A 23,705-nucleotide genomic window follows, 5' to 3' on the forward strand; every position below is an offset into this window, starting at 1 on the left:
TGTGTGTGTGTGTGTGTGTGTGTGTGTGTGTGTGTGTGTGTGTGTGTGTGTGTGTTTCTTTCAGAAAGTGTGCTGGGAGCCAGATCAACCCACCTGGAAATTCAAGACAGGACACATGTACGAGCATATGCATTCAGGGCTCAGACTTCAGGGCATGCGTTTGTAGTGAACGTGTTTATTATGTGCGTCCTTGCTCCCAGCAGAGCTGCTGCTGCTGCTGCTGCTGCTGGTAGTGATGGGGCGTGTTCAAATCTGAAAATGTTTAACATTCTTATCATTCAGCTGCTTTCGAAAGGCAGAGAGAGAGAGAGATGGAGAGAGAGAGAGACATGTTCAGGCCCAGGCCAAATAATAAGAGATTACACACAGTCAGTCACTCCTTTGCATTCACAGTGCATTACTCACTCCAGGCTGATGCTGCATCCAGCAGCGTGTATTACTCACAGTGCAGTGTCATCCCTAGGGAGGCGCTTTCATTGGAAGGGCAGCAGCTTGGAAACATCTGACACTCTCTTGTGGTCATGTGTGTGTATGTGTGTGTGTGTGTGTGTGTGTCCAGGTCCCCTCTCGGCGGCGAGGCGAGGGCGGCGTGTTTGTCTTGAGAGGGAGGCAGGGGTTACCGTGGTAACAGACATGCCAAAGCCGGACCTGCTCTGCCTCGTTCAGCTGCTGGACGGCACCATCGAGACCTTCAGAGTCAGCGTACGTAACACTTGGAAACACACGCTGATTCCTCCGTTGATGTCGGGTTACACCGGGCTCTGATCAGCCACGCTGGCACACTCTTCTTCTCTGCTTTTTTTTAAATTAGTTTTTTTCCTCTAATAGTCCACCACTTCCCCCTGTTTGAAGGACACACTCCTCTCCTGCAGCTTGCAGATGCTTATCACACTTTAGAGTAGGGGTGGGCGACATGGACTTTGATTTTTATCGCAATGCTTAAGGGTGAAGTTGTGATAATGATAAAAATGATGGTTAAAAAAACATGTATTACTTCTTTGGGTAACCGTATGGCTATGAAGCATTGACAAACACAAAATCACACAGTTACCACATTTAAACATGTTTCAAATTTTATATTGATTGATGCTCTTGTGGAACACACAGTAGAGAAAAGTTGGCTTTTTAAACATCATTAATTGGAACTAATCAAGGAAACAATAAATCTAAATTCTTACTGTGATAATTTTTTCATGATAAATGATTCATTAAATGCCCACCCGTACTTTAGAGCCATATCTAATTTGCAGTATTTGCAGCATTGCCTCTTTAAGACAACCTCTTTCCATCATCCTTATCTACTCTAGCCGGCCACTTTATTAGGTACAGTAGATCCTACTGGGATTCGTTCTTTGCTGTGTTTTTCCTTTGTGGTACCGATTCATCAGGGTGTCAGGAATATTGCTGAAGCAGTTTTGGTCCATATTGACACAAGAGCATCATGCAATTACCACAGATTGATCGTCTTCACATCCATTTTCAAATTCTTCGTTCCACAACATCCTAAAGGCGATGTAGTGAGTACAGCAAACTCATAGTCTTGCTCTGAGAAGTTGTTTGAGATTAGATTTGCTGGATGATAAATTGTCCCAGAAGTTATTGCGATAAACAAGAATATTCTTGTTCTGAGGCCATTTAAAGTAATATGATAGTAATGGCGTAATAATGCAAGAATAAATACCCTCTCGAAGATCAATAAACGTTATTAACTTTAACACTGGAACTGGAAGATGTTGTTAATATTCAAAATAAATAAACAAAACGCCTGAAACAACGAATAAAATGAATTATAAAGTCTCTATCAACAACACTAGCTGGCTTAGACTGATGCGCCAGACAGAAGCTTTTTGTCGTTCAGTTTTTGGTAGAAAGACACGAGACAAAAACAATCATGCAAATGATTGAGCTTATTGTATTTATCATGTTACAAATTGGTTTATTGCTTATTGCGAACGGCGTATTTGAGACAAGCTGAGGTTTACGACATGTTGCATTAGAAGATGTGTACACTGTGATCATAAAGGGCCTGATATGGTCAGAAACATCACTGAGGCAGCCTGCAGTGTTTAAATAATGACCATTATCCTGAGCCTGCATCCTTGAGACCATGCAGAATGGAGCTACACGTTCATGTTTCTTCTGCTAAAATCTCACCTTACCATCTGAACTTTGCAACTGAAGTTGAAACTCGACATTATTTCAGTTTATTATTGTACAATTGTGGAGATTCTGCTTGAATTTCAGCCCGAGTTTCCTCTTATTTGCTAAAAGAAATGGCACCTGGTGTGGAGCGCTGCTGCTTCAGGCTTTGACTTCAGGAGACGATGTTCCTCATACCTTGATTTTAATAAGTGATCAGTTGAATTTCTGCCGTCTCCAGCCAGGCTCCTCTTTCTTCTCTGACCTCTGGATAATTTTCTGTAAACCCAGTAGATCGTTGGTGTCAAACTCATTTTCATTTTGGGCAAAATCAAAAATATGAATGTTCTTAAAGGGCCGGTTGTTCCAGAATATATTGATTAAACTCATTAAGTTTATAAAATATCAACAAATAGCTGTTTCAGCATTCAATAAGTGTAATATTGAACATCTTTTCACACTGATCAGTCCATCAAGGACTTTGTGATTGTTTTTTGTGTTTTTTTGGGGGGGTGGGGGTTGCAATCAAAATCACAGATTTTGTGGTGATAATATATAAATATTTGTATGAAATTTTTACGATATTTGCGCTAATAGATATTAAATGAGACTTTTTATTAATCGCTGAATCAGTCACAGATATAACTTGACATCAAGTAAGGCTGAGCTAGCAGTCACTTAAACCCAAAGTTTTTGGCCAATTTTGAGAAAAAAATGTCAGTAAAATCAGAAAATTGTGGGGATTTGTTGATTTTGTGTGAATTCTGCAGATTTGTGATAAACTGAATTGACTTATTGATGTAATTTGGAGTCAGGAGGGCCATATTAAAAGCTACGGCGTGCCAGATTTGGCCCCCGGACCTTTAGTTTGACACATGTGCAGTAATGGTTGGCCCTGAAAATCCCAGTAGCCGAGCAGTTTCTGAAAAACACAGACCAGGTCTTCTGGCACCAGCACTTAAATCCCCTTTTGATCCTGTTCTGACGTTCAGCACCAAGTCTAAATGCACTGAGCTGCTGCCATGACTGATTCATTATTTGTGTGACTAAGCAGATGAACATGTGCAACTAATGAAGTGGTAACTACAAGAGCAAGCTTTGTAGGGGTGCACAGTATTAGGAAAGCATGCAGTCATAGTGATATTTGTTGTGATAAATATATAGTTGTCAGAGAGTAAATGCATCACACTGGAAACATAGCTGCCCACTTAGAGTACTTACTTATAATATGGTTATGAAGTGTGAGAAGGACCTAAATCTTCATATTTTGTTCCTTTTCGTAAAGAAAACAGGATGCAGGAGGTTCTGTTACTATATAAACGCGACTCTGTTGTGTTTTCTGCAGTCAGAATATTGTGTTTGCTGTATTTTATATTGAACAAGGTCACCCTGACATGAGAGTCTTCTTCCTGTAACAGAGAGTCTGAGGAAAGACAAGAGGAGGATGTAGATGAGCTGTGGGTTATCTCTCAGAGCGATGAATGAAACAGCTATTACAGTAAAGCAATTTGCTCCTTATGGCCATTTGGAAATCAGATTTCAGCCTGGATGTGTGTCATCTACTTACTTCCTTTTATTCTCCAAATGTAATAATTGTGTCAATTTATATTAGTTCAGTCTTAATTCAACTTCCCTGTCTGTTTATGCTGCATGAGATCCCTGTAAATCTCACTACATGGTTCAGTACAAAGAGTTTTGATAAAAAAATTAAGATAAATTCAAGATGAATAAACTTGAGTTCTTTTAAGTGCCAATTGATTAAAAGAAAATCGTCCAGCTGAGATGCAGAATGTGACAGCAGAGGTGAGAGTCTTCATTTTTGGTCATTAATTAGAAAATTAAGGGCTGGCGTGTCCCTTCATTTTCCTTTTTTTCTAAAACCTTAACAACAGAAATGAAATTAAAGTTGCTTAGCTCAATGCCAAAGTAAATAAATATTCTACATTTTGGGCACCTTTCGTTTATTTCAAACACATTCACATTCATACAGGAGGTAGAGAAAAGTATAAACTCATTTGATTCTTTTATTTGTAGCTTTCCATACACATCATCAACATGAACAGAAAAGCAGCATTTCTTTCGCAAGAAGCATAAAATATGCAAACAGTTTCTTTCAATCAACATGAAAGCAAGGTCAGACTGAGAAACTCATCAATAAATCATGTTTTATTCAAATTTCCTGATTTCTTTCAAATAAGGAAAGCAAAACAAAAGAGCTGTTGGTGAATGTTATGTAGCAGGTGGAAAATACTCTGAATAGTAAAGGTTGCTGATCAAAAACTCGGGAGCTTGTCAGAAATAAAAAGCAGATCCTGCTTCACGTATCATTTCCATCTCAAATTATTTGCTCTAAACCTGAACCTCCTCTTAACTTAAACCCAACTTTAAGCTTCCTGTATGCAGTCACAAGTCGGATAACTCGTTTTTTTCTGAGGGAAAAGCTTGATGCTTAAACCAGAAGGGTTTTCAGGCTGTGGGGCCTCAGAGAGGTGTTAACAGGGAGCAGCTTCAGATCACTGAGCAGCAACAGTGCAGTTTGCACAACCGTGCAAGCATCTTGAGTCTTTCCTCACTTCTTCATGTTTTCTCCCCAGAAGCCAGACTTTCCTGCTTTCTGAAGGTCTTCAGAGGTTTTTCTCTGGACTGCTTTATTTACTCCATTTTTAGTGCCAGTGCCTCACCATTTATAAGTATTTTCTTCCTTTTTTTTCTAGCCAAGCTGTTTAAATCTTTCTATTTTATTCGCTTTACCTACTAAACATAAGAAATTAACCAGAATTGTGACTACACATGAGGTAAAACTAGCCTGTGAACCAGATTGGACCTTCGCCTATAAACTAAAGTTTAAACTTTAATGTGGTTTCCTAAAATGCCTTACCTCTTTTTTTACTTTTAAAAACAAAATCTTGTTTCTCAGAATACACGTCACATCCTTAAGATGTATTGAAGTGTATTCCCCAAGAGTTTCCTATGAGAAATGAAATAAAAATTATTTTTCTATGTATGCCTGGAGGTGGCGGGGGAAAAAAATAATAATTTGGAGGAATAAAGTGCCTTTCAAAAAGTATTCACAGTCCATATAACTTCTAATTTTCGTTTTTTTGGGGTTTTTTAAGTGATCAAACAACAAGAAGTAGAAAAGAAAACTGGCCAAGAACAAAACCTTTTTATAGGCTCAAAAAGAGTCTTTTTTCACCTTTCAGCAGGACAACAACCTCAGACTTACAGCCAGAGCTACAGTGGCCGTGTTAGAATGGTCTAGTCAAAGTTAAAAGGCCCAATGTTTACATTGACTTTATCAAATTGGGCTGATGTTGAGATGTTTTGTATCAAATAATGGGCAAACAGTTCAACCTCCAGATGTGTAGAGTTTGTAGAGATTTACACCAAAAGACCTGCAGCTGTACTTGCAGAGAAAGATGCTTCTACAAGTATTAACAAGTATTAACTCAGATAAATACAAATACCACAGATTTCAGATCTTAATTAAAATACTTGAAACCATTTTAAATTTATGCACCACTTTTTGTTGGTCTGTCACATAAAATCCCAGTAAATTAATTAAATTTTGTTTTTTTTAATGATACAAAATGTGAGAAGTTTGAAGTTTGTATATAAGCTCCTTCTTGGCAGAAAACTCCCACGTTTTTGTCAAGAACCTGCAGAACTCCAGTCTGACGTTTTATTAGCGTGCACAAAATGAGCAACCAGGAAGTCTGGCTGACTTTTGATGCCAGTTTGCTGCTTCCATCTTTCAGAAGCAGGATGAAGGCTTGGTTCTGTTGGACCTGGTATCCAGCCACCTGGGCCTGCAGGAGAAGCAGCTCTTCAGTCTTCAGATCAGAGAGTCGAGCACCGCCATCGCCTCCATTGCAGCCAACACGCTCTCTCCCGTGAGCTCACACTTCATCTGCTGCACATTTGCTCTAAGTCTGTAATGTGTTTCTCCGGCCGGTTGCAGTCGGTGATAACCGTGGGGCGTGTTTACATAAATGTTATTTGTTATAGCCTCAGATGGCTATTAGGGCTGATGAATGCTTTTCTTTTTGCAGCGATGGTTAGAGCCAGAGAAGTCCTTCAAGAAGCAGATAAAAGGTATCATTTGTTGGTGAAATTTCTGAGTTCAGCAGAAAACTGGGTTGTAGTTGTGGTTAAATATAGATACAGGCCTGTTTTTAAGCAATTTGGTTGTTTCTGCAGGTCTTGCCTCCCCCTTTTATCTGAACTTCAGAGTGCGGTTCTTCATCTCTGATCCCAACTCTCTGCAGCATGAGCAGACCAGGTCAGTACTTCTCTATCATGATAATCCAGCTCCATGTCAATGTGAACTGTTAACATTTTATAACAATCAAACTGTTTTGTTCACATCTTGATGGGAAACCTCTAAGCTGCTCATAAATATAACTGATTGAATAATTGTTGAAATTGCCGAAGCTTCAGTATTTAGCAAATTAACCTTGTCAGCTGTGCTTAAGCAATGACTCTTCAGGTTTTTGTTACTATGAATAGTCAAATAAGTATGAATGTTTCCTTTTAAAAGTTGAACATTTCTTCAAATTTTAAAGTGTAAAAACAGTAAAATAAGGATCCAAACTGGTATGACGGAAGGCTTTTCCTAAATTTTGTCCATTCTTCCAGAACAAGATTTAAATTTCTGTCAGATCAGATGTTTTAGAGTCGCCATCCATTCTCGTTTTGGTGTTTTTCCATGCAGGGTGTGTCGTTTTCCTCCTAAATTTGTTTAGCTGAACTCACTCTTTCTTATTTTAGTGAATTGTTCCCTTTGCCTCCAGCTCTTACACCAGCCTGAGGCGTTACTGAAAAACTCTCTTATTGTGGGTTTATGAAGTTCAGACATTTAAAAAAAAAAAACATATTTGCACACTTTTATTTCTATGTCATGCTTCAGTTTAAAGGGTTTCGTTGGAAAAGCCTGCAGCAGGTTTTGCTTTCTGATTTGTTTGAGATTATACAGTAAAGGTTTCTTTATGAAGCCTATATATGCTGCTTTTTTTTTTAACAGGTTTAGCTTTTTCCTTTGAGCTTTTCCAGCTTCATTGTTTCACACTTTTTCTTTTTACTAGTTTCCTGATTTATGTCTCAACTTCTGTTTTTGGCTTTTTATATCCTGAAGCATTTTGTTTGTCTTTGTGAGCATCAGTTTTTATCCTCTGACGGTTGGACAGCTGCATCATTTGATGTCGTGCCAAATCTGTGCAAACTAAGAAGCTAATCAGGGCGTTTGATGAATTTTAATTAAAATGCTTGGATCCCAAGGGCGATGGCATAAAGTAGAAATAAAATAATGTGCCACTTTTAAATTAAGAGAAATGAATGAACATTTGAGGTCATATTTTACCATTTTAACCACTTATGGCACATTTCCAATTCAGGAATCTTTTCCAGGAATCGGGATAGTTTTCTGGAGACTCATTTAAACGATTGAAATTACAGTAAGGATGAAAAACTGGGTTTCTATAATCTAGAGGTTTTATTCTACTTTGATTATTGGAGTGATGTGGAAACAAACTCTAATTAAGAAAATAGTTTTTGAGTTTTACTGTAAAATTATTTGTTTATTCAGTTCATACAGAAATGAGGAAAATAATTGTCTTATTTATTGTTAAAGGTAACAGGAACCAGTTAGTATCAGCAGGTCAAACCTTTACAGAGTGGAAGATCAGAAATCAGCCACAATCTCTCTGATTTGTGCATTTGTATTTACAAATTTCCTTGATATTTGTATGTTTTAATGTTCATTTCAGATTGTAGCCTCTGTGAATATATCAGAAGTTGTGACTGTAAAGCACCAGATAATAATCCAGACCAGGTCTCCTGTTTATCTCTGTTCTCTGCCTCCAAAGTAGTAGCATGAATGTAGTAAAGGTTGGAGGTTTTTACTCATGTTTTAGAATACTACCCTGTAAGTTAAATCATAAATTAATGACTTGTCTGCCTCTGTTCCTGCCAGAGGCGCTGCTGTCTCCTCTGCTGAATGAAGATCAGACTTAGATGATTAAATGTTGTTGCAAACATGAACTAGTTTGGTATTCCAGTTTGCAGCTGGTAGTTAACCAGGTAGCAGGTTATAATGCACTCACTGGTTTCATTACCTTCTGTCCGAGTGTCTGCAATGGGGAAAATAAACATCAAACTGGAGAATAAGGATGCTGAAACTTTATTTTCACTTTTGGTATGTTTTCATTCTGTTGGAAAACTAAAATGTGTTTCCTTTCAGAGCACCCTGATTGTTTTGTTGAGAAACTACTTCCATTGACATTCTTGTTATAATTGAGGCGTTTTATCAGAGCCACAAACCATTTCTCCCTGGAGATATTAAAAGACTGCAGAAAACATCCCTCGCTTTCTGTCAATACTTGTCTAAACGTTTCGGTGTGGTTGTGTCCTCTGAAGCCTGAGCTGCCGTTGTGTCTAACAAACACCAGCATGTGAAAGAGTCGCTTTTTCAGAGTATGGAAAACAGGCGTGGGTTGATAAAGTTCCTCTTTTGTCGCCCCTGCAGGCACCTGTACTTCCTCCAGATCAGGAGCGACATCAGGGAAGGACGGTCAGTTGTCCCGCTTCACATCGAGCACCTCCTCCTCCTCTCTTTTTCCCCCTCCTCCTCCTCACCCTCCTCCTCCTCGGCGCTCAGTATTTGTTTAGCTGTGGAGCGTGCGATGTGTAATCACGGTGTCTGATTGCAGGTTGCAGTGCCCGCTGAGTGCAGCTGTAGTGCTGGCTTCTTATGCTGTGCAGTGTGAGTCCCGTCTCTCCTCTAAAAGAGAAAATGAGATGATTAATGAGGCAATGATAGCTGCTTGAGTAATTACTCCTGGGAAGCTGCTCTCAGTGCTTTTATTTAGCAGCTTTCTTTCACTAGCGAGACGTTGGGATACACAGGTGTGTGCAGGCGGGGTTTTATGTCTCCCTGTGGGATGCTCAGTGTTTGTTTCCATCACCTGCAGCGGAGATGGGGGATCACTGTCCGTCCAGACAGCCGGGGTACCTCTCGAAATGCCACTTCATTCCCGAACAGGACGAAGACTTTGTGTCTAAAGTGGAAGACCTGCATCCGCAGCACAAGTGAGTTTAGTGCCTGTAGTTGAAAAGAACAGCAGGTTTGTTGCACAATTCCTGTTGTGGTATGTGTCTGCGTGTGTGTTCCTAGGGGGCTTAAGCAGAGTGAGGCGGAGCTGTGTTTTCTCAACACTGCACGGACGCTGGAGCTGTACGGAGTGGAGCTGCATGCTGCCACGGTAATGTTGTTACTTTAATTATGCCGTGGCTTAGTAAGCACACCTTCTTGTTTTCTTACGTTAATAAATAAGAGGAGGGTTTTCCTGTTTGATTCATCGCCAAAGCTTCACCAATTAAACAAAAGCTTTTGGTTTATCGTCCAAGAACTTTGGCACATAAATGAAAACTCCTTGAATTATTTGACAACAATTAAAAACTGAAGCTAAAGCAATTTTTAATCTCAATATGACCCATCCTTCTGTCTCTCAGGACACCAACAATACGCCTCTAATGGTGGGTTTGGCCTCCAGTGGTGTTGCAATGTTCTGCAATATGATTTGCTCCAGTTTCTTCCCCTGGTGAGTAACTCCGCTGCTCAACATTCAGCTTGTTTTCGCATTTCCTTCCAGTAAATCTGACGCTTTTCATGCAGGGGGAACATCATCAAGATATCTTATAAGAGGAGACGCTTCGTTGTACACCTGAAACGCAAACATGTGAGTCTCTGGCTTCGTGAAAACGTTTCTGCTGGTTCAAAGATACGATCAGAGTGAACGTAGTTGTTTCTGTGTGTTTAAAAATCCATTGTTCATGTGTGGAAAATGGACTAAAATGCAGTTCGTGGTTCCTGCACAGTTTGTGAAAAGTTCTGACTTATTTCAGGTCTGAATAAGTTTGAAAAATTACAAAAATTGACAAATATTTATATTTACAGACTTTATTCCCCAACATGTAGGCATAGAGATCTGCCTGTCCACCAGACATCCATCTTTTTGTCCATTTATCCATCCATTTATCCATCCATTTATTCATTCATTTGTCCATTTGTTCAGTAGAGGGCTGCAGCTAACAAATATTTTAGTAATTGATTATTCTGATGATTAACCGGATACAAAAGTGGCACATTTTACTGGTTTTTCATTTCATCACATAAGCTCTTTTGTTAAACATGAAATAAACATTTAATTGCTTAAAAATGCAATAACATAACATTCCTTTGCATTTGAACCAAGTGAAGTTAACACTGTGACACTTGAGGAGTTTGGGCTTGGATATATTATATCTTGAATCCAAAATGTTTATTTACTTTTGTACTGCTTGTTACTGCTTTGAATATATTATTTTTTAAGCAAATGTCCTTTTTTGAGTCTGTAAACTCCAGTTAACTGTTAATCGATTGCTAAATTAGTTCACAGTTATTTCAATAATCGATTAATCATGATTAATTATGATTAATTGATTCAACCCAAATCCGTTATTCTTTTGTCTCTCCATCAGTCTCTCAGAGTGTCTTCAGAGAATATGATGTCTTAACATGAAAAACACGTTGAACCATGTTGTCTTTTATTTGCAGCAAACTTATCTTCTGTTGCAAAACAGAGACGATGTGAAAAGACCCTTAACTCTTTGAGTTGCAGGGGGAAACCCAAGACTGTGAGGTGTCTCTAAACCTGCCCTGCCCCAAGACGTGTAAGAACTTATGGCGGTCCTGTGTGGATCACCACTCCTTCTTCTCCTCCAGCCGGACTGCCAGGAGCCCCAAATACAACAACAGCACGGTTAAGGGCTACAAGCAGCTCATAACGCAGCACCTGGGCCTGAGCAACAGTAAAACTGAGGAGTGAGCTTTCGATGCATCCCACATATTCGCTTGTTTTGCCCTTGAAATCTGCTGCTTTCTGAACATTCGACTCTGTCGTGACAGAGGTCCGGTGTGCCAGAGGGTTGTAGGGGGGATGGTGTGGAACCCGGTTCTGCAGAGGTCTATTTCGTCAGAGCATCTCGAGACCAAGAGTCTGCCCTCCAGATCGCCGCCATCAACCCCCAACTGGTAAAACTGCTGCTACTAACTGCAGCGGAGATTTTCTCTAAACTAAAAATAAACAAAAAAAAAGGCTCAAGCTACACATCCGATGTGTTGGTGCGGCAGGAGAAGTCCCCGAGTTCGCCATGAGATCAGAAAGCCTCGTCCGTCATCGGTGGAGCTCAGCACGGACCTGAAAGACATGTCAGAGGGGGAGGACGTCTTCTACACGTACAGGGCCTCTGTGGGCAGCAGCAAGGACAGCGAAGGAGACGCATCGCCTCATCGGTCAGTACCGCAGGAGCCCATGTTCCTGTGTTCACGTCTTTGTTGGGATTTTATGTCTTAGACTCCACAAGCTAGGGATGTTTCTAAGGATGCACCGATTGCCGATCACCAATCTTTAAAAAGCCTGTCCAGCCGATTTCGATTCTCTCTGATAGCAATTTTTGTTTGTCTGAAATGTTGCTGAATGTGGCAAGAAAGTTGCTGAGCTGGAAACAATGAGGTGATTGTTGCTTTTTGCAAATGTGCAGACATGATATGGTTGCTGAGGTCGATAAGATCCATGGATAAGACTGGCTTCCCCAAAATGAAGGAAATCGGTCGGTTTCTATTCATTTCTAAATGAAAATATTAGAAAAGGCAGATTTACATTTGTTTTCACTCTTCTGTTGATCAGTACTGCTAAATAAATTGGTCAAAGCGACCAATCACTACAGAATTCACTTAATTAGTAAACGTCATTTAATATTTATATCAATATTACACAGCCTTCCTCTGAAAATGCCAACCTTTAGAGAACATTAATGAACAAACGGCATCATGAAAACCAAGGAATGCAGCAGAAATGCTAAAGAAGTTGCTATAGTCAGATCAGATCTTACATACAAAACTTGACTGATGGAAAAACTGCACCCTGAACTCACCATCCCCACTGAGAAACATGGTGCTGGCAGCATCATGCTGTGGAGATGCTTTTGTTCCGCAGAGGCAGTGAAGCTGGTCAGATAGAGACACAAACTTATTTTGTAATTTTTAAAAAACATATAAATCCTGCTTAGTTCCTTGGATTGGAGTTCACCATTTCTGATAACTGTGCAGTATTTTATGTTCTAGTCTTTACTGTACAGTATGTTTTTAGTCTTGATGTTTATATATTTTTAATGCTTTCTGTGAACGTACATGCCTATTCCGAATAGCTAAAATCATGTGTTTCTAACGGCCTAGTCAAAGTCCAGGCGAAATTCTGTCGAGAATCTGTAGAAAAATAGAGATATTGCCATTCACAAATGCGCTCAATCTGACTGATCTCGGGTTATTTTGTAAAAAAAAAAAAAAAAAGTAGAGACAGACCCCTAAAGACTAGCAGCAGTAACCGCTCTCCATTTTTCTTCAGATTTTATGGGTGAAATATTTGAAAACCATGTTTTATTTTTTATCATTAACATAAAGTAACAATAAAATACATCAAGGCTTGTGACTGAAACATAAGAAATTGTTCAGGGGGATAGGAGTGTTTTTTTTGTTGTTGTTTTTTTTCCAGAGGACTGAAGTTAAAATCAGCTGACCTGTAATGAACCATGTAGCCGCAGAGTCATTTTTAATATTTTATGTCTTCCAGCTTTTCTGGTCCTAACAGTCAAGGATCTGGTGAGGGTTTGTTGCAAGCTGAAGACAGCATCGGGGAAGAAGACAGCCCGTTCCACAACAATAAGGTTTTTCTTTTTCACCTCAGCACTTTCTGATTTCTGAGTTTTCCCTTCACTCTTCACATTCATGACAAGTTCTTCGTGCAGGATGCTCTTGGTGACGGCGACCTGATGCTGATATGCATCACTCCAGACCACGAGGGGAAATTTGGCTTTAATGTGAAAGTACGTCTCTGTCTTCCTTGCATGCTGCATATACATTTTTTATGATTATTTGTTCCTCTGATGAAATTGTTGAACTCCTCTCAGGGTGGAGTGGATCAGAAGATGCCTCTGTCCATATCTCACGTTAAACCGGACTCCCCGGTAAGAACATTCCGGAATAATTATGTTTTTCAAGCTTTGTTACAAAAACAGTGGAGAAATGGTAGCATATGGTTTTTATTTTCAGTTGTATTATGCATATTTTTGCAAAAATACCGCAAAACAAGAGATTCTTTTGGAAAGTCTTTAAAGTTTCCCCTTCGTATGGATTGGAAAAAGTTATAAAACCATTCAGACTCAAACCACATCTCACTCAGATAAATTGTGTCCAACTGGAGGGAATTCAAGGCCATTGTTGCTCTCCTGAGGAGTCTCCGGCCAGCAAAGATCACTGCTGTGCAATTTGCTGCAAGGTCAAAGAATAATCCTGGATTATGTCTAAGAAACCAAAGAGCTCTCTCACATTCTGTAGTGTTAATGTTTGGCTCTACAATCAGCAAATCGCTGAACAACAACTTTGTGTGTGAAAGTGATAGAGGACGAAAGCAACGGCGCTGCGGGGGTGAAACAATGTTGCCCTTTCTTTAGCTTGTCTAAAATGTTTGTCCATACACAGAAAATATTTTGTAGAATTAAATGTTTCATAAGAGTTGATATTGATTATTATTGATTTTTTTTGTTTGTTTTATGTCTCTGCACTACTTTCAAGCTCATGGTGTGACTTTTCCTGTTTTTTCCACAGTTTTTACTCCACGCCGTTATTTATTGTTACTGCTTGTTACTGCCTTTGATACACAGAGGCCAAACCTTAAACTGCTGCTGCATCAGTTACTCTACAGGTTGTTGCTAGGTAACCACAAGTTGCCCAGCAAGTTGTTGCTAGGTAACCAAAGAGTGAGTGAGTTTGTTGGTTAACGCCACCATCCTTTCTTTCAGCTGGCCGAGAGATGTTGAGTGGCTAAAGTGTTTTCTCTGCCTACATCCCCCAGAATGCTGTGCGGTTCTGGCTCAGAGTTCAGAGTTTGGACAGCTTGTTATTAGCATAAGCTTACACTTTTTCTGTTGTAAAAAGTAACACATTTAATGTAAAACATTAAAACACTTGGCTCTGAATTTAATTTCACCAAAACCATTTTCAGAAAGACAAGCTCACAGTTGGTTTTTAAACCAGCGTTTTGGAAAAAGTGAACATGATATTTAGAAATCCTGTCCATTATCCCAGAAGAAACATTAAGAAAAGACCTGAATGAGAAGTTGATGACAGGAATACTGTTGTTGTTTTTTGTTCAGGAAACATCTGATATCTGTAATTGCAAAGAAAAGTTTCTGTTACCAAACTAAAGTTTTGTTTTTCTGATGTATTTATGTCATGAAATAAAATACAATACAAACTAATTACTTAAAAATCGCACAATTTGAATTTCTAGATTTCTGTTTTCCGTCACTCACAGTTGAAATAACCGACGATAAAAATTAAGTACTTCTATATTCTTTGTAAGCGGTTAAACCTGCAAAATTGGCAGCATATTAAGTACTTGTTTTTCCCACTGTGTATGACATCGAATGGTTGTTAATATGGTCCTGTGACCCAAAACCTGTATTTCAATGGCATGTTTTCTTTTCTTGCCCATTTTGAAGAGTGGCTAAGAGAAATTGCCTTGTGTCAGGTCATAGTTCTAGCCCAGGTAAACAGAAAGTTACTCATGAAACAAAAATCCTAGAACTATGGTCAGCTTAAAAAACGTCAAGAGCAAAAAAAGTTAAATTTATTTGATGGGAATTGATGACTGTTGATTTTTCTTAATATGAGATTATCCTTTAAATGAAAACTAGGACAATTAACTTAAAAAAATAAGCTTATTTGTTCTTTTGGAGGTAAACTATGCTTCTAAAGTCACTAATAATTTCTTGTCTGCTACCTTAAATTTGATTTAAAGCTTGTCCGTTGTTTCTTATAGGCCGGTCGATCTGAACCCAGACTGCAGGAGGGCGACCTGGTCCTGCTCATCAACGGTCGGGACATTTCCGAACACACACACGACCAGGTGGTCATGTACATCCGAGCCAGCCGAGAGTCTCACTCCAGGCAGCTGGCTCTGCTCATAAGACGTAAAGGTGTGTACCCGTAAGAGGAAAGTGCTGAGACGGAAGGAGAAATGCAAATGACTGCTGCTCACAGCCCTGGACTGTCCTCGTGATCCAGGTTCGGGCCGGGTCATGCCTCAGCTGCAGCTGTCATTCGCCGCCCTCTCGCTCACCATCCCACCACAGGAGAACAAGCCTCAGTCACCGGGTCAGCTGGAGCGGGTCACCACGTTGGAGGAGTCCATGAAGCAGCTGGAGAGAGGGATACAGTCTGGCACGCTGTCCTTCCATTTTGAGGTATTTTGTTTGACATGTAGAAGTGTTTTCAGTAGACATGCACTGGTTCCATTTGTTGTGGCTAAGATCTACATCTCATCCCTTATATTCTTACATATTAAGACCTATTATTCTTCCTTGAACATGTTAGGATATGTCTATGGGCTACAAAACATGTTGATCACATTTTTTGCACAAAATCATTCTTAAATCATCTCAGTCTGGTCAGGTCTGCCTATTTGAGCTACTTTAAGGGCATCTTGTCACTTTAAATCCAAATAAGCTGCTGCTGGACATGTCCCACAACTCAACGTTTACACTAACACATGAAAATGGCTTCAAACTTACCCACAACTGTGTGCCATACATCTTTGAAAAGCAAAAGCAGAGCTTCCTGCACAACCAACAAGAATGCAGCAAGTGGTTTCTGAATATTAATTCAACAACAGCAGCAGATCTTGTACAGCACATGCAACAGTAAAATCAGCTGAACAAATGTGCTGGAGCTTCTTGGGTTGCTAGGTGACAGGCTGAGCTTGACTGGGGTTGCTAGGTTACGGTGCAGAGCCCTTCAGTTGTGACTTAAGAATTTTCCACACACCAAAAATCATTAACCTATTGCCAAAAAATGCCTGGGTGTTTTATTTTAAATAACTTTAGACACAAATCGAAGTTAAGAAAAGGTTCAAAAAGTGAATTTCTAAATGCAGCTTATGTTCCTTTCTCAAAAGAACTAAAAAGAGAGAACTTTACTCTTATCAGCCTTCTTGTTATCTGATGATAGGCTCTCTCTCTCTCTCTCAGCCATCATGTCTACAGTCTTGATACGTCGTACAAAAGCTTCTTTTTAGATCGCTCCTTGCATCTCTGGGCTTAATCTGACTTCATTTTGAACATCTCAGGCATGCCAGGGCCAATCAAACCTAAAATCAGCTGATTTCTCTGAGCATCTCTACGTTTAAAATGCTGCTTTTAGGACAGATGTTGGCCCTAATCTTCAGCTGAATCCTGTTCATAAAAGCAGCGATGACCTTGAATTTTTCTAATTCCTGTGTGTGTATGTTTCTGTGTGTATTTACATGCATGTTTGCGTGCGTTTGCATGCTTGTAATTCCTAGAATTTATACAAGAGGAAGCCTGGTCTGTCCCTAAGCTGTGCACGGCAACCCGAGAACCAGGAAAAGAACCGCTACAGAGACGTTTTGCCTTGTAAGTGCTCCTTGCTGCGTCTGCTTGCCTGTTTGCTTTCGCTCGTCCCCCTGCTGTGCCCGGATCCTGCATGTTAGGCTTTGAGAAATGTAATTTTGACAGCTCTGTTCTGAAACCTCACCAGCTGCTGCCCTTCTCTGCTTTCAGACGACGACACCCGAGTGGTGCTGCTGGGGAAGGAAGACTACATCAACGCCAGCCACATCACGGTGAACATCGCTCACCTGAAACTGCCTCCCATCCTCTGTGTCTCTTTTAGTGTAAACTCATCCTGTTCATCTTGTGTGTGGGTGTTTGTGTGTCTGTGTGTGTCTCTTAGGTGGCACCCAATGAGTCTGGAGTGTGTTTACGTTACATTGCTGCTCAAGGTCCACTTCTGCAGACCTGTACTCACTTTTGGCAAACTGTATGGGAGCAGCAGACGCACACCATCATCATGCTTACGACTCTAACAGAGAGGGGACGGGTACAACGTGCTTTGTTTTTGTTTTTATAAGCCACCGTTTTGCAGAAACGTCTTAAAATTACGCAACTGAATATCAGCAACACGTTAACATAGCAATTAGTGCAGCACAACTGGCAAATTATTACATGCTGTGTCAGGTTTAATTTTGATTACAGTGATTAGAGGGGGTTCAGTGGCGATGTTTGCACACAGCAATGATCCGATGGCTCAGTTGTGAGTAATTACAGGGTTTCACACCGTAAAAGAATGGCTGAACGCGAGCGCGAGCCAGATGCCGATGAGATAAATAATCCGACGCAGAGGAGGAACAAGAGCGTGCCTCTGTCTCAGCTTTCTTGTTGCTTAGAAACCAGATGTTCTCATTAATCGATCATTGTGTCTGGATCTTGTCAAGTGTCCGGGAGTTTCCCCTCACTGCATGCGCCTACGTACATATGCATCGACGCTAAGCTCTCCACCTGTTGCCGCTGATGAATTGCTTTTGTCTGCTGGCTGCCCTGTGGATCAGAGCAGGCTTTCTGAATATGAGCTTGATTTCCTTAGAGTGGAGCGCAGCTGCTGCAGCAGCAAACTGTTTCCTGTTACTCATGTCCAGAGTTGGACAGTAACTGGTTACATTTNGAGCTGTTGGTGAATGTTATGTAGCAGGTGGAAAATACTCTGAATAGTAAAGGTTGCTGATCAAAAACTCGGGAGCTTGTCAGAAATAAAAAGCAGATCCTGCTTCACGTATCATTTCCATCTCAAATTGTTTGCTCTAAACCTAAACCTCCTCTAACTTAAACCCAACTTTGAGCTTCCTGTATGCAGTCACAAGTCGGATAACTCGTTTTTTTCTGAGGGAAAAGCTTGATGCTTAAACCAGAAGGGTTTTCAGGCTGTGGGGCCTCAGAGAGGTGTTAACAGGGAGCAGCTTCAGATCACTGAGCAGCAACAGTGCAGTTTGCACAACCGTGCAAGCATCTTGAGTCTTTCCTCACTTCGTCATGTTTTCTCCCCAGAAACCAGACTTTCCTGCTTTCTGAAGGTCTTCAGAGGTTTTTCTCTGGACTGCTTTATTTACTCCATTTTTAGTGCCAGTGCCTCACCATTTATAAGTATTTTCTTTCTTTTTTTTTCTAGCCAAGCTGTTTAAATCTTTCTATTTTATTCGCTTTACCTACTAAACATAAGAAATTAACCAGAATTGTGACTACACATGAGGTAAAACTAGCCTGTGAACCAGATTGGACCTTCGCCTATAAACTAAAGTTTAAACTTTAATGTGGTTTCCTAAAATGCCTTACCTCTTTTTTTACTTTTAAAAACAAAATCTTGTTTCTCAGAATACACATTACATCCTTAAGATGTATCGAAGTGTATTCCCCAAGAGTTTCCTATGAGAAATGAAATAAAAATTATTTTTCTATGTATGCCTGAAGGTGGCGGGGGGAAGAAAAATTAATTTGGAGGAATAAAGTGCCTTTCAAAAAGTATTCACAGTCCATATAACTTCTAATTTTCGTTTTTTTGGGGTTTTTTAAGTGATCAAACAACAAGAAGTAGAAAAGAAAACTGGCCAAGAACAAAACCTTTTTAGAGGCTCAAAAAGAGTCTTTTTTCACCTTTCAGCAGGACAACAACCTCAGACTTACAGCCAGAGCTACAGTGGCCGTGTTAGAATGGTCTAGTCAAAGTTAAAAGGCCCAATGTTTACATTGACTTTATCAAATTGGGCTGATGTTGAGATGTTTTGTGTCAAATAATGGGCAAACATTTCAACCTCTAGATGTGTAGAGTTTGTAGAGATTTACACCAAAAGACCTGCAGCTGTACTTGCAGAGAAAGATGCTTCTATAAGTATTAACTCAGATAAATACAAATACCACAGATTTCAGATCTTAATTAAAATACTTGAAACCATTTTAAATTTATGCACCACTTTTTGTTGGTCTGTCACATAAAATCCCAGTAAATTAATTAAATTTTGTTTTTTTTAATGATACAAAATGTGAGAAGTTTGAAGTTTGTATATAAGCTCCTTCTTGGCAGAAAACTCCCACGTTTTTGTCAAGAACCTGCAGAACTCCAGTCTGACGTTTTATTAGCGTGCAAAAAATGAGCAACCAGGAAGTCTGGCTGACTTTTGATGCCAGTTTGCTGCTTCCATCTTTCAGAAGCAGGATGAAGGCTTGGTTCTGTTGGACCTGGTATTCAACCACCTGGGCCTGCAGGAGAAGCAGCTCTTCAGTCTTCAGATCAGAGAGTCGAGCACCGCCATCGCCTCCATCGCAGCCAACACGCTCTCTCCCGTGAGCTCACACTTCATCTGCCGCACATTTGCTCTAAGTTTGTAATGTGTTTCTCCGGCCGGTTGCAGTCGGTGATAACCGTGGGGCGTGTTTACATAAATGTTATTTGTTATAGCCTCAGATGGCTATTAGGGCTGATGAATGCTTTTCTTTTTGCAGCGATGGTTAGAGCCAGAGAAGTCCTTCAAGAAGCAGATAAAAGGTATCATTTGTTGGTGAAATTTCTGAGTTCAGCAGAAAACTGGGTTGTAGTTGTGGTTAAATATAGATACAGGCCTGTTTTTAAGCAATTTGGTTGTTTCTGCAGGTCTTGCCTCCCCCTTTTATCTGAACTTCAGAGTGCGGTTCTTCATCTCTGATCCCAACTCTCTGCAGCATGAGCAGACCAGGTCAGTACTTCTCTATCATGATAATCCAGCTCCATGTCAATGTGAACTGTTAACATTTTATAACAATCAAACTGTTTTGTTCACATCTTGATGGGAAACCTCTAAGCTGCTCATAAATATAACTGATTGAATAATTGTTGAAATTGCCGAAGCTTCAGTATTTAGCAAATTAACCTTGTCAGCTGTGCTTAAGCAATGACTCTTCAGGTTTTTGTTACTATGAATAGTCAAATAAGTATGAATGTTTCCTTTTAAAAGTTGAACATTTCTTCAAATTTTAAAGTGTAAAAACAGTAAAATAAGGATCCAAACTGGTATGACGGAAGGCTTTTCCTAAATTTTGTCCATTCTTCCAGAACAAGATTTAAATTTCTGTCAGATCAGATGTTTTAGAGTCGCCATCCATTCTCGTTTTGGTGTTTTTCCATGCAGGGTGTGTCGTTTTCCTCCTAAATTTGTTTAGCTGAACTCACTCTTTCTTATTTTAGTGAATTGTTCCCTTTGCCTCCAGCTCTTACACCAGCCTGAGGCGTTACTGAAAAACTCTCTTATTGTGGGTTTATGAAGTTCAGACATTTAAAAAAAAAAACATATTTGCACACTTTTATTTTTATGTCATGCTTCAGTTTAAAGGGATTGTTGGAAAAGCTTGCAGCAGGCTTTGCTTTCTGATTTGTTTGAGATTACACAGTAAAGGTTTCTTTATGAAGCCTTGATATGCTGCTTTTTTTTTTAACAGGTTTAGCTTTTTCCTTTGAGCTTTTCTAGCTTCATTGTTTCACACTTTTTCTTTTTACTAGTTTCCTGATTTATGTCTCAACTTCTGTTTTTGGCTTTTTATATCCTGAAGCATTTTGTTTGTCTTTGTGAGCATCAGTTTTTATCCTCTGACGGTTGGACAGCTGCATCATTTGATGTCGTGCCAAATCTGTGCAAACTAAGAAGCTAATCAGGGCGTTTGATGAATTTTAATTAAAATGCTTGGATCCCAAGGGCGATGGCATAAAGTAGAAATAAAATAATGTGCCACTTTTAAATTAAGAGAAATGAATGAACATTTGAGGTCATATTTTACCATTTTAACCACTTATGGCACATTTCCAATTCAGGAATCTTTTCCAGGAATCGGGATAGTTTTCTGGAGACTCATTTAAACGATTGAAATTACAGTAAGGATGAAAAACTGGGTTTCTATAATCTAGAGGTTTTATTCTACTTTGATTATTGGAGTGATGTGGAAACAAACTCTAATTAAGAAAATAGTTTTTGAGTTTTACTGTAAAATTATTTGTTTATTCAGTTCATACAGAAATGAGGAAAATAATTGTCTTATTTATTGTTAAAGGTAACAGGAACCAGTTAGTATCAGCAGGTCAAACCTTTACAGAGTGGAAGATCAGAAATCAGCCACAATCTCTCTGATTTGTGCATTTGTATTTACAAATTTCCTTGATATTTGTATGTTTTAATGTTCATTTCAGATTGTAGCCTCTGTGAATATATCAGAAGTTGTGACTGTAAAGCACCAGATAATAATCCAGACCAGGTCTCCTGTTTATCTCTGTTCTCTGCCTCCAAAGTAGTAGCATGAATGTAGTAAAGGTTGGAGGTTTTTACTCATGTTTTAGAATACTACCCTGTAAGTTAAATCATAAATTAATGACTTGTCTGCCTCTGTTCCTGCCAGAGGCGCTGCTGTCTCCTCTGCTGAATGAAGATCAGACTTAGATGATTAAATGTTGTTGCAAACATGAACTAGTTTGGTATTCCAGTTTGCAGCTGGTAGTTAACCAGGTAGCAGGTTATAATGCACTCACTGGTTTCATTACCTTCTGTCCGAGTGTCTGCAATGGGGAAAATAAACATCAAACTGGAGAATAAGGATGCTGAAACTTTATTTTCACTTTTGGTATGTTTTCATTCTGTTGGAAAACTAAAATGTGTTTCCTTTCAGAGCACCCTGATTGTTTTGTTGAGAAACTACTTCCATTGACATTCTTGTTATAATTGAGGCGTTTTATCAGAGCCACAAACCATTTCTCCCTGGAGATATTAAAAGACTGCAGAAAACATCCCTCGCTTTCTGTCAATACTTGTCTAAACGTTTCGGTGTGGTTGTGTCCTCTGAAGCCTGAGCTGCCGTTGTGTCTAACAAACACCAGCATGTGAAAGAGTCGCTTTTTCAGAGTATGGAAAACAGGCGTGGGTTGATAAAGTTCCTCTTTTGTCGCCCCTGCAGGCACCTGTACTTCCTCCAGATCAGGAGCGACATCAGGGAAGGACGGTCAGTTGTCCCGCTTCACATCGAGCACCTCCTCCTCCTCTCTTTTTCCCCCTCCTCCTCCTCACCCTCCTCCTCCTCGGCGCTCAGTATTTGTTTAGCTGTGGAGCGTGCGATGTGTAATCACGGTGTCTGATTGCAGGTTGCAGTGCCCGCTGAGTGCAGCTGTAGTGCTGGCTTCTTATGCTGTGCAGTGTGAGTCCCGTCTCTCCTCTAAAAGAGAAAATGAGATGATTAATGAGGCAATGATAGCTGCTTGAGTAATTACTCCTGGGAAGCTGCTCTCAGTGCTTTTATTTAGCAGCTTTCTTTCACTAGCGAGACGTTGGGATACACAGGTGTGTGCAGGCGGGGTTTTATGTCTCCCTGTGGGATGCTCAGTGTTTGTTTCCATCACCTGCAGCGGAGATGGGGGATCACTGTCCGTCCAGACAGCCGGGGTACCTCTCGAAATGCCACTTCATTCCCGAACAGGACGAAGACTTTGTGTCTAAAGTGGAAGACCTGCATCCGCAGCACAAGTGAGTTTAGTGCCTGTAGTTGAAAAGAACAGCAGGTTTGTTGCACAATTCCTGTTGTGGTATGTGTCTGCGTGTGTGTTCCTAGGGGGCTTAAGCAGAGTGAGGCGGAGCTGTGTTTTCTCAACACTGCACGGACGCTGGAGCTGTACGGAGTGGAGCTGCATGCTGCCACGGTAATGTTGTTACTTTAATTATGCCGTGGCTTAGTAAGCACACCTTCTTGTTTTCTTACGTTAATAAATAAGAGGAGGGTTTTCCTGTTTGATTCATCGCCAAAGCTTCACCAATTAAACAAAAGCTTTTGGTTTATCGTCCAAGAACTTTGGCACATAAATGAAAACTCCTTGAATTATTTGACAACAATTAAAAACTGAAGCTAAAGCAATTTTTAATCTCAATATGACCCATCCTTCTGTCTCTCAGGACACCAACAATACGCCTCTAATGGTGGGTTTGGCCTCCAGTGGTGTTGCAATGTTCTGCAATATGATTTGCTCCAGTTTCTTCCCCTGGTGAGTAACTCCGCTGCTCAACATTCAGCTTGTTTTCGCATTTCCTTCCAGTAAATCTGACGCTTTTCATGCAGGGGGAACATCATCAAGATATCTTATAAGAGGAGACGCTTCGTTGTACACCTGAAACGCAAACATGTGAGTCTCTGGCTTCGTGAAAACGTTTCTGCTGGTTCAAAGATACGATCAGAGTGAACGTAGTTGTTTCTGTGTGTTTAAAAATCCATTGTTCATGTGTGGAAAATGGACTAAAATGCAGTTCGTGGTTCCTGCACAGTTTGTGAAAAGTTCTGACTTATTTCAGGTCTGAATAAGTTTGAAAAATTACAAAAATTGACAAATATTTATATTTACAGACTTTATTCCCCAACATGTAGGCATAGAGATCTGCCTGTCCACCAGACATCCATCTTTTTGTCCATTTATCCATCCATTTATCCATCCATTTATTCATTCATTTGTCCATTTGTTCAGTAGAGGGCTGCAGCTAACAAATATTTTAGTAATTGATTATTCTGATGATTAACCGGATACAAAAGTGGCACATTTTACTGGTTTTTCATTTCATCACATAAGC

At 39.9% G+C, this 23,705-nt stretch overlaps 1 protein-coding gene across 8 annotated transcripts in view; it reads left to right on the forward strand.

Moving 5' to 3' along the window:
* The window catches only part of ptpn3 (protein tyrosine phosphatase non-receptor type 3), a 38,108-nt gene that overhangs the window by 999 nt on the left and 13,404 nt on the right, over positions 1-23,705 (forward strand). For 3 of the 8 annotated variants that reach the window (XM_016673429.1, XM_007556189.2, XM_016673432.1), the window contains exons 2-12: positions 65-117; positions 560-702; positions 19,291-19,425; positions 19,585-19,627; positions 19,733-19,814; positions 22,054-22,098; positions 22,238-22,290; positions 22,499-22,616; positions 22,702-22,789; positions 23,040-23,128; positions 23,203-23,266. In XM_016673429.1, the coding sequence (XP_016528915.1) occupies positions 65-117; positions 560-702; positions 19,291-19,425; positions 19,585-19,627; positions 19,733-19,814; positions 22,054-22,098; positions 22,238-22,290; positions 22,499-22,616; positions 22,702-22,789; positions 23,040-23,128; positions 23,203-23,266 (913 nt within the window). Of the gene's footprint in view, positions 1-64; positions 118-559; positions 703-5,897; positions 6,033-6,191; positions 6,235-6,339; positions 6,422-8,662; positions 8,708-8,846; positions 8,900-9,107; positions 9,226-9,310; positions 9,399-9,648; positions 9,738-9,811; positions 9,876-10,796; positions 11,000-11,083; positions 11,210-11,308; positions 11,471-12,806; positions 12,901-12,981; positions 13,060-13,143; positions 13,201-15,056; positions 15,214-15,301; positions 15,481-16,577; positions 16,669-16,815; positions 16,878-16,987; positions 17,749-19,290; positions 19,426-19,584; positions 19,628-19,732; positions 19,815-22,053; positions 22,099-22,237; positions 22,291-22,498; positions 22,617-22,701; positions 22,790-23,039; positions 23,129-23,202; positions 23,267-23,705 lie in introns of those variants that run through there. The other 5 variants (XM_016673431.1, XM_016673428.1, XM_016673433.1 and 2 more) reach the window with 5 other exon arrangements.

This window comes from Poecilia formosa, unplaced genomic scaffold, assembly GCF_000485575.1.
Source record: "Poecilia formosa unplaced genomic scaffold, Poecilia_formosa-5.1.2 Scaffold77, whole genome shotgun sequence".
NCBI classification, from domain to species: Eukaryota; Metazoa; Chordata; class Actinopteri; order Cyprinodontiformes; family Poeciliidae; genus Poecilia; species Poecilia formosa.